Source organism: Lygodium microphyllum, chromosome 9 (assembly GCF_053477565.2).
Source record: "Lygodium microphyllum isolate KBCC chromosome 9, Lygodium_microphyllum_v1.1.10, whole genome shotgun sequence".
Classification (NCBI taxonomy): Eukaryota; Viridiplantae; Streptophyta; class Polypodiopsida; order Schizaeales; family Lygodiaceae; genus Lygodium; species Lygodium microphyllum.
The window spans coordinates 135,971,231-135,982,427 of NC_141143.1; the positions used below are offsets into that span (position 1 = coordinate 135,971,231).

The following is an 11,197-nucleotide window of genomic DNA, read 5'->3' on the forward strand; positions in this document are numbered from 1 at the left end:
ATTAAAATGCAACAAATGAAACTCGTCCTAATTTTTGAACTATTTACACTTTGCTCATATTCATAATCACAATAAGAAATGAAACAAAAGGACCACTTGAATTTATGTCAAGCATTCAATTCCTTGTGTTTATCCCATATAAATAGCTAGAGTAAATAATCAAACATTAAAACTTTAAATATTATTATAAATAAATTGGTCACTTTGGATTAATTATCAAATACCAAACTTGCTTAACATTTATCTTAGATATTTAATTAGTGACTCTTAACTCATATATAGTTAAAGTAAAACTTTATTTTAATTGAGCTACAAATTTTACACATTTATTGTTGACTATTAGAAACAAAGTTGCAATTCCATAAGGTCAATCATAGGTAGCATAAGTTTATCATTTTCAACCATTGGGTACAAAGCTACTATTCCATCACCTCATATCCATAGGCAAGATGAACCCATTAGTGAATAACTTTTACTTACAAAAGTCAACTATTCAATTATTTGCTCCAACTCTTTTCGTTTCCATGGTTACCTAACATTCTGAACATTAGTATATGGTAAACAATCCAACTTAGGCGTATCCTTCTCATGTCAAGAGTGGATAAGCTTTGTTGTATGCAAAGCACATCAAGACTAAACAAGGAATGATATTGTTATTTGTCGAAAAGTGTACAAGCAAAATTCTCATCCAAAAATTGTCTATATAAAGCTTATATGTAGGAAATTTCCTATGAAATGCACTACATCACACTTTAACTATTTTTGACAATATGTCACATAATAATATAACCAATACTTTCAAGTTTCAAGAAAATTAAGCAAATATCAAAACTCCTATCATGAAATTTATATGAGAGAGAGAGAGAGAGAGAGGTCTCTCCCTCTTTCATCTACCCCCTTGGCCTCTATGTCTACTCCTCTACCTCTCCACCCCTCTATCTACCCCACCTCCTATCTCTAGTCTCTCCACCCTCTCCAATCCTTTACCTTCCTCTATTGCCTCTAGCGCCCCTCTAGCCCCACCTCCACCTTATCCATGTCTCTTTACTCCCACCTCTCTACACCCTACACCTCCCTCTTCCTCTCATCCACATCCCTCTACCCGTGCCTACCTCCCTTCCTTCCACCTCACTCTCCCCTCACCTATCCCACCTAACCCCCCTCTTAGCCCTATTGAGCAATCCCAATTAAAGGTATTACTTAATGCTAAGTTATCACACATTTCCACCTAATTTAGCTCCACAAAATAAGCCCAAAAAGGGCATCCATCTTCCCTATTCCCACTTCAGTATGCACTCATCCTTATCGTTCTTTCTTTGCACAATTTGATGCCCCTCATCAAACAAGCTACCACCCATCTTCTAGAGTTGGCGTCCTCACCCTCCTCTTCTACCACCCCTTTTGTTAGTGTACCACTCATGTTGCCAATGGCCTTGTTTGCCCTCTGGTGGTGATATTTGCCCTTCAAGGACCATGTGTTGGCTCCATTTTGCAATCTAGACCCTTTTGCCATTCTCTTGCAAGGAAATAATCAAATACACTTGTTCCATGATTTTGATATTCATTCCAAAAATCGTATTTTCTAGCATGAATATTCTTTCCCATCATTACATATCGCAACAATGCCAATCCTTTTGTCCTTCAAGGCAAGACATGTGATGTGACTGATAATGATATGAACTCATGTAGCATCAATAGAATGTCCAAGAGACACTACTCCACCACTAAGAAGACTTCCTTTTTGCCAAAAAATGTAGTGGGTAACCCGTAGATTGTTACTATGATGTGAACAAAATATTTATTCTTTGCAGTTTGTTTTCCACTCCCAACTGATTGATTGCATTTACCATTGTCCAATCCAATGCTATGGCCTGCATACATTTTTATTTTCCATTGATATCCTGGACTAAATTAGTGGCCATATCTACCTTCATGTCGCAAGCAATGGAATTTTTATGGAAAACTCGGTCGAAGCACAAAGCTTTACGATTGTTGAAAGTAGCTTAGAGATGTGGATGCATCTTGCTTGGAGTTATTTGGTCAATGTTTTTGATTAGATAGACTGAGCTCTCCTCTAACAATGTATCTCTAGTCTGACATATAGTTGTTTTAAATATATAGATACGATGAGTGACCACACCCATAAAGTGAAGTTGGCAATCATCAAGACTTTGCTACGAGGCACTATACTTTCTAGAGATACATTGTCAGAGGCCATGGTAGATTATGTGGAGATGGATGATGATCGTTTAGACAGCACCATTGAGATTCTTGGGAGATTCAGTATGCCCATACATCTTGGAGAGGGTACATCCTCCCAGCCACATGCAGGAGTGGAGACTTTTTCTCATGCACACACTATAGCACATCAGTAAGCTTCTCGATCGATAAAATAGTAATGTCGTCCTTTTTTCACATATATAATTCATAATATATATATCCTTTTGATGTCTTTGTTTGCTTAGGACTCCACTCCTAAGTACATCACATCATGAGAGTCAACGGCTTGCTCCTGATGTATCTCCTCCTACTCAGGTGACACCTAATTCACAGGCTAGTGGCCGTCAGTCCCGTAGGTATATCTTTTATGGCAATTACGAATTAAATATCAAGTAGTTTTTAAGAACTCACATCTCAATGTATCATATGTTTGTATTGCATGTAGGCGTCAGCGGTAGAGTAGCATACTACCAACCCAATCAATGGGTGGCGAGACACGAGCAGTGACCCCACCAATATTGATGTGCACGTGTACTAGCACTTTTTGGGTGTCGCATGCAACATCATGCTTGACGAGGGTATCCTTCAAGTTGGAGGTAGCATCACCTTTAGACGTCGAATGAGGGACCTTTGCATGTCTTATCTACAGCAAGTTCATGTACCATGGGAGTAAGTATTATTTAGCATAAAGAATATAAATTGCAATTTTTTATTCGAATTACTAATTGACTTTATTTTGCAATGCAAGGATCAGCTTGAGGATGACAAGAAATATGTCATCAACACACTGGAGAGAGAATTTGGGACAGAATGGAGTTGAAAGTGTTTGCTCAAGCAAATGTGCAAACTCATGAGTCATCGATGCGACAATGCACAGTAAGTAGAGGTAGAGAGAGAGAGAGAAATGAAACAAAATGAAATGCTATATTTACGTCTTCAAAAGGCCAAGATGGCCTATGAGACCAAAAAGTTATGACAAAAGAGCTATAATACCAATGTTAGGTAGAACAGCGACATTGACGGTTTGTTGCGGAACAAGCATGAGATCATACATATCTGTGGTCTCTCAATCTACATCCATGAGGCAGTTGACAAGCATGGGACCCATACTACTACCACATCAATCAAAGCTAGGGTGACCATAGTGTCATAGAGAGAGAGAGAGAGAGAGAGAGAGAGAGAGAGAGAGAGGAGGATTGGAGCAGCAAATGGGCAACATGGGGGGGCTACTACGGGTACTCACTAAGGGTGTTGCTAGAACTACTGCCAGGAAACGATAGAAGGATATCTATCTTGTGCTTATAATGCGCATATTCCCCCTCCTAGGCTACTCATACAATGACCATGTGCATGCGTAGTCAACCAAGTTACATAGTTGGATCCATTATGCATACCTTATCCATGCATGGCAAGCAATTTGGATCAAATACCTAAGTGTACCACATACCCCATACCTACCCTTCCTAATTTTCACTCAAAACTAATACTCCAATTTTTACGATCAAGCATGCTTTAAGTGATAAGACTCATCTTAACATGTCAAACTTCACAACTTGGTTGAAACTCATGTTATAAGTGTTTTGAGTCCTAAGGTCATTGGGATCTATAGAGGCTATTTCTAACCCTCTACCTACCCTCCCTAATGATGTCATCAATTGAAGGCTCATAATCCCACAACAAATGTCTAAGTTAATGCAAGGGTTACTATCCCCATTTCGCTTCCCAAATGCAACACTGTTCTCTAGCATTTGATCATTGTAGGCATCTTATTAACTACTATATAGTGAGAGACGAAGCCCAACACATTAATCTCAATCGTGACTCCAATAGTTTTCCATTTAGAAAGGGGGTGATCTAAAAGTTAAGATGGTCTAATATAGGTGCTCGCTTTTGAAAGTTCCCCACCGCGAGCTCACCAAAGTCATATGACAATTAGGCCACTTTATTTTTAACAAGTTCCACCTAAATACTTTCATTTTATGTTGCAATTATACTACTGCTCTAATTGTTGAACTTGTTTAAGTTTGACTCCCAACTATTGTGTTGTGTGACTACATGACCAAATCCACAAAAACCTCTTTTTGTTACCTGTCTCAAAGCGGCTCTAGTTTTTCCCCCTACAAAGAAAAATTACAAAGGTGGCGACAAGTGCAAATAACTCTGACAAACAAGATGCAAGTCCTAAAAAGAGTGACCTCTTCTTCAAGTATAAATACAAGACCACCTTGACAAAATATTCCGAAAAACAATAGACATACATTCAATGCCAAGGCCTATATCATGTGGAGTGTCATTGAGGCCCACAGTAACGCTCTGAGATCTTCCCCCCATGCTCATCCAACCTCCAAGGCACCCAACAAATAATACTCTCCATGGGTAGACCAGTAATCCTCTTAGAACTTCCCCCCATGCCCATCTGACCCCAAAGCCACTCAACAAATAATACTCTCCATGGGTAGTCGAGAAGGGGCCCTACTACAAAGTTCCCTACTCCGAAAATTCCTACCAATGGCCACAACATAGTAGCAAACCCATTAGTAATGCGGCCCATGCAGTCATCCCCTCAATCAGCACCTTTCCAAACAATGGAAGGTATGGCTGACTAGCCTTCTAGAGACCACCCACATTGGACTCCACTCTGCGGTGTTATCTAGTAAACCCCACAAGGACTCATGATACATCTACCTATATCCTGCCAAATTCTCCCATCGTCATTATGATTGCCCTTGGGAAGACACCTACCAAAGGATGTGCACAATGGTGGCCCTATCCTTAGGCTAGAACTCTACAGGTCCTTTAAGACATGTTAGACTAGTGGTATACATCCTTAAGCTAGTCAAACATTTTCCACTCACCCATTTTCTGAGACCTTCCACTCCATTCTATGTTTACTTTAACTTAGCTTCTTACAACCAAAGCACCTCAATATTATGCAAATTCCAGTCTCTTCTAGTACTTAGGGTACCTAGTCAAGATCATAGGCTAGCCTTAGATTAAGCACATTCAGGACTCTCATTCACTCATTTTCTGAGACCCTCCACTGCACTCTACTCTTACTTTAGCTTAGCTCCATTTCCTTTCTTGGCTTGGCACCAAAGCATCTCAATAGTAGCAGTATTATGCAAGTTCCGGTCTCTCTAGTACTCATATGATGGTTACAGTTAGGATTAGCACTGCAAGGGAACTCCCCTGTGTACAGACATTGCAGGTATCCCTCTCCATCCTTCGTTCCACTTCAGTGTGCACTCCATGATCATCATTCTTCCACTCCACAAGCTGTTGCCCCTCATCCAACAAGCTGCCGCCCTGCCTTGGAGACAAGGCCTTGCCCTCTTTTGCTGTGTCCCCTCCTGCTGGTGCGCTGCTGCTGCTGATGGCTCCACCAGCCCTCTGGTGGAAACACTTGCCCTTGGAGGACCTCTGCTTGCTGTGCTCAGCTATCTGTACTGACTGCTGCTTGCCGCCTGCTCCCCTTCCAGACTGTTTTCCAGATTGCTGCAATTACTTTCCACTCATCCTAGAGCAGTCACCTGCACTTAGATACTTTTCTAGTGGCTGCACTTTGGCTGCCAGCTGACGCACCCTTCAAAAGAAACTATAGCCAAGCAGTACACTGCTGCATTTGTCATCCTCAGCCTCAACACTGCTGCATTTGTATATCCAGCTGTTGCCCTGCCATCTTCAGCCCTCTGCATCAATTTTCCACATTGGTGGGTTACTGCACTCAAGATCCATCAAAGGATGACACTCCTAACATTCCCTCAGCCCACTCCCATGAGAAGCATTGCACAACAGCCTCTGCCCCATCAATGCCTTTTCCTTTTCATCTTTCACTTCATTACTGCATTAGTTTATTCTTCTCTTTATTAAGTTCTTGTAGGAGATCATCATGTGCTAGACTTGTGTACACAGTTGGGTGTTCTCTTTGCCAACCCTAGCATACCTTCACAAGCCCCAAACCCCTCAATCACCCTCCACCCCTCTACATTGGTGGCTCGCTAGCTTTGCCCCACCAAAACTGCTCGCCAAAAATGCCCTGTCAAGCCAAGTGACAGTGTACAAGACCCAAAGGCCGAATCCTCATACTCCAATAAACTCCTTTTAAAGACCCAATCCTCATACTCCAATTCAGATAACATGACCTAGAAGTGATCATAGTAATTTGCCTGCAGCTGGGCCTTGCCATTATGGATTCCTTCTGATGTGCCCGATATCCAAGCAAGCTAGCTCCGCTACCTTACATTTTTAATCTACTTTCAGTATTAAAAGACTTATGTGTAATTCACATCATACAAACCCTGAAAAAAGGGGGAAAAGGGTAAAGGAATAACCGATCTGACAGCCTAAGAGGAAAAAAGGCTCATTGTGCTCTTTGACTTAGCATGCATGCACATACAAACACCACATGTACATGTGCACACACACACACACACAGAGAAGTGCCCTCCGTATACAAGGATGGAAGTTAAAAGCAATTAAAATGGTAAAATAGTAGGACTGATTAATAAACAAAGGCCAAAAAAGATCATTAGATGGAGTTGACCCAGACCGGCTTTCAGCCTGAGATGTCAAATCAAAGGAGGCACCCCTCCTGACATGAGGAGTACCAAGAAGTACAATGCCCAACCCTTCAAGCATTGAAAGGGTGTAAGCTTCAATCATAGGGACACCATTGGAGGATAGCCAGCAGATGTACTACCCAGCTCCTACAAGCTCAGTGCCATCCTGAAGAGACTTCTTTCCTTTCCGTTTTGATTTCTTATCTTTGCTTTTTCGTTTCTTTGCATCCATGCTTGTCCACGCATAGTCATTTGGAATACTGAACGGATCAATTGTGTCCTCTGCCCGTTCCTCACTGACTCCAGACATTCCTGAAACCTTGCTAGCTGATCCTTTGATCCAAGAAAACCATGAATTAGAACCTGGTTGTGAGGAATCTCCATCTTTACTTTTCACATCTGGGCTACTTGGGGGTGTAGTAAACTCCTCATTTACTCGCAGCTCTTCAAACTTGGTAAAAGTGACAATGACTCGAATAGTGGGAACAACAGGAATGGCAACCTGAATCCATTAGGGGCACCATTAGCATGCTGTTCCACAAATTGCCTATGTAAAGTACACAAGTATACTATCTGGAAACATCCTGAAACAATTAACAAGTAACAAAACTGGGTTTTCACACCAATCAATGCGATGGGAGAAAGCAACCACTTCTCAAACTCATTATTAATAAATGTGAGGGCTTTGCAAAAGTTGCTAACAGCAAATCTGTGCCAATTAACTGTCAACCCTTTGATACATGCTAACTAACATAGGTTCCTGTCTCCCTCTTAGATAAGTCAGCAAGCTTGCTGTGAGATGCAAAAGTGGCAACACGCAAAGAAATCAAAGTGTAGTAATAAATATAGTGCTGTTGATGCTATCCACAATTATTTTGTTCAGTCAAATGTGAATAACATGCAAGCATAAAAAAGGTATTACTGCCAGCAAAAGGCCTTGCAACATCTGAATAAATATGAGTAGCATGTAGCCCTTGCTTCCAAATCACTAGAGACTACAAGATTTTGTACAGAGACTTGACAAGAACTGAAGATCAAACAAATCTCTGTTGAAGGACTAACCTTAACAGGGAAGGTTCCAGTAGGCAACTTTGTTGTCAGAAGCTCCCTGAGGCGACGAATGGCTTTGACTTTATTGGCCAGAATATCTAATAGTGGAAGCAGCTCCTCAGTTTTGAGAGGAAAATTAGGTGTTAGCCAAAGCACAGGCCGTAGGCCCTTCTTGTACTCATTCTCTGCACTGCCATCAATACTTGGGATGACTTTTTTCTTCCGCACTGGCTCCTTATTTGCAAGCTTCTTACCATCCTTGTCCTTCCGAAACATGTACCCTTCTTCTGCCCTGGAATTGGATAGGCGGCCATCAACGGACCTGCGACCTCTTTGAACCCGATTTTTCTTGTGATCTTCACCATCCCCTAGAAGATCACTAACCTTTTCATCAACACACAAAGAGCTTCTTGGAGGAGCTATCTTTTTAGGGCCCTCCTTCATGCTGCGCCTGCCCCAACCAAACCACCCTTTCTTGTCATCTTTAAATTCAAGGTCCAGACCAGATGCGGAACTCATGCGTGGAGCATCATCCTTTTCCCGAGAGCTCCAACTGACTCTGTTGGTAGTACTAAAACGTGGCCTTCCATCATCAAAATTCTCATCATCCATTTCAGCACTCTCCATTTTTAGAGCTGTTTCTAACTGTTGCTTTTCTTCTTCTGTTAGCAGTTCTGCATAGTCTTCATCATATTCCCCATCATCCCCATCCAATTCTGCTGTGCCAAAAAGCTCTTCATCAGTCATTGCTCCAGGAACCCTTCTTGATTTCACGCTAACCATTACATGATGCATGTCATACACTTTTGCTTTCCACAAACCAACCACTTCGGTTTTCTCTTGCCGTCTCCAAGACAATTGAGATACAAGGACTGCCTGTGTTACATCAATACCAGGCCTATACATGTTAGTTTGTGACATTGCAGCAACTTCTTGGGCAATCTCTGCTTCTGAAGGTTGAGTACCAGCTCCTTCCAAAGCATTCATAATTTCCTTGTCCTTGTGATTAAGCATGCAAAGAGACCCTGGAGAGAGCTTACCATCATCACTACCTTCACCTAAGAACAAGAAGCTTTGATCAGAACGTTGTATTCTAAACCCATCAAATCCAGCTAAAGTCATGTCAGCCCTAAAATTAGAGCCTCGTTTCCAGATTCGGTATGTATCAGACGGGGCAATCCTGCCAATGAAAGGAATGACTGAACTCTCAAAGTGAAATGTCACTTCCATGTAAAAATCTCTCATCCTCTGCATTGTCCCTATAACCCTAGGCAGTCGTCTGCACCACTTAGCCCAAGCCATTGGTTGATAGTACCTCATTATAACCATGGCAATGGCCTCCTGCCGTGCACATATGGCCTCCTGAAGAGCACTCCATCCCTGTTCGTTCTGCAAACTCCAGTCAGCTCCAGATGCCATCAAAATCTCTGCAACTGTGGCATCCCCCATCCTCACTGCTAAATGTAAAGGAGTCTCACGACTTGGTACATCCCTCCTATCAATCACAGCAGATAAAGCCTCAGCCCTGTGCTCTTCAGCAATTGCATCAGTTTCTGTGCGGATCTCCCCTGCTTTTGCTAGTCGAGGCAAAGCAGAGATAATCCTGCGCAACGCTGCATAATCCTTACGAGCAACAGCATAATGAACAGGACTGTGTGCATATTTGGCTATGTCCTCACTCGACAACTGAGCCATTTGTCTCCCACTTGACTGAATTTACCTTCTAAAGACCAAATCTAAGCCCTGCTGAATGAGGCACCACCTTGCTTAAAGCATAGATATACTCGCGATGTGTTTGAGTTGCACAACACTGGGTGTATAAACTGCAAAAGACCAAGATGAGGAAGCCTGGATACTCCCAGATGTGTTTAAGGTGCACAATATATGTATCTAAACTGCAAACCCTAAATGAAAAATGCTGTCCAGATTTGCCATCAAATGTCTACCAGCAAGACCAATATCACTTGATGCAGAAGGATCTACAGCTTCCAAAGGAAAGGTGCCGCAGGCAGAGCAAATGTACTTGCGCGTTAAGTGAAAAAACTCGGACCAAGTTTTCTAACCCCCTAAATTTCCCTTCAAGCCTCAGCCTACGAGCTTCTTTGCCATGGCCTCCTATCTGGCCTGCACTTCGAGAGTTGAACGTGCACACCTTGGCCTAATTCATGAGACATCCTTTACCGGCGTATCCTGACAATGTAACCGATGTAACTGTTGCCTGTGCTGAAATCTCCTCGAAGTTGATTTCACTCTGCTAGGTTTTCTTCTTCCGCCTAAAACGGATTTGGAAACCTGCTGGCGTGCCTTACGTATATCCTTACCTTTTCGCGAAAAGATGCCAATTACTGGAAGCCTTGAAGCACGCTCATTCTTCTACAGCCTGCTGGATCCTCTTCCAAAAAAGCAGCACTGCAAAAGTGCAGAGAAAACCCGAAGAAGTAAGACCGAGGCCTTGAGTTCAAGGGAAGCAAGGCACAGTGGACAGGTCAATGGGGGACAGGAGGCGTGATGCTGTGGCTAGGACGCGGTAGCAAGCGGGGAACACGGCACGGGGGGGCCCGTCCATGGGAGCAGGCGAGATGCGGGCCACCATGTCTATCCTCTCTCGTGTTCTTCTTCTTCCTCTTCTTCGTCTTCTTCTACTTTCGCACTTTTCCACTTCCGCTTCTACTTCTTCCTGTCGAAAAAGAGAAAGAAAGGCGGAACAAGAGACACAGCGAGAGAGAGAGAGAGAGAGAGAGAGAGAGAGGTCCAGCAGCAGGGACAGGCCCCCGAACGCGTGGCTCAGGGCTGAGAACAGAAGAGAGAGTGATGTGAATGTCGAGAGCTTCCAAGAAGCATCAATGGCGATGGCGAGAGCGACAGGCAGTCAGGGTCTCCCGCACGAGATCTGTCAGAGGTGAGGACGCGAGAGAGAGACATAGACAGAGAAAGGGGGGGCAGATGATGATGGTGATAAGGAAATGTTTAAAAGGGGTAGAAAAGGGGATTATATTAATCCCGTCATCCTTTGATTATAGCCCTTAGAACGCCCTAATACACATAAACCCTTTTTTTGGGGGTCTTACAAGGTTTTTAATCCCGTTGTCTAACCTAACCTCCCCTCCTTTACTCTCCCACCCCCCCACCATAAGGGGCTTTCATTATTAACTGCCCCCCTCCTTCATATCCAACCTCGACCTTTCAATCTTCACAAATCAATATCACCAACCACATCACAGGAGTCCATTAGGGTTAAGAGGGACCAATAAAGTGGCAAGCAACCCCAATGAAGACACATCTCACCTCCCAATAGAGTCTCAACTTACATGGCTTTTCGAGAGAGGCATTGGCAAGAGACTATTAGAAAAGCTAGTCGATCAAAGAAG

The 11,197-nt window shown here is 42.9% G+C and overlaps 1 protein-coding gene and 1 pseudogene across 1 annotated transcript; one reads left to right on the forward strand and one right to left on the reverse strand.

The window, feature by feature from the left end:
• The first annotated feature begins 2,126 nt into the window (after positions 1–2,126).
• LOC148031616 (uncharacterized) lies at positions 2,127–3,240 on the forward strand (annotated as a pseudogene).
• Positions 3,241–6,721: 3,481 nt separating this feature from the next.
• Positions 6,722–10,779, reverse strand: LOC148031617 (uncharacterized). The gene is made up of 2 exons (XM_087685199.1): positions 7,842–10,779; positions 6,722–7,281 (listed from the first exon to the last, which is right to left on the reverse strand). The coding sequence occupies exons 1-2, from the start codon at positions 9,522–9,524 to the stop codon at positions 6,916–6,918; spliced, it is 2,049 nt and encodes a 682-aa protein (XP_087541325.1). The 5' UTR covers positions 9,525–10,779; the 3' UTR covers positions 6,722–6,915.
• Positions 10,780–11,197: the final 418 nt, after the last annotated feature.

Excerpts from the sequence above, each read along its gene's own strand:
- LOC148031617 (XM_087685199.1), bottom strand. The coding sequence starts at position 9,524 with ATGGCTCAGTTGTCGAGTGAGGACATAGCCAAATATGCACACAGTCCT. Across the intron at positions 7,282-7,841 it reads CTGGAACCTTCCCTGTTAAG|GTTGCCATTCCTGTTGTTCC; the intron begins GTTAGTCCTTCA and ends TAATGGATTCAG.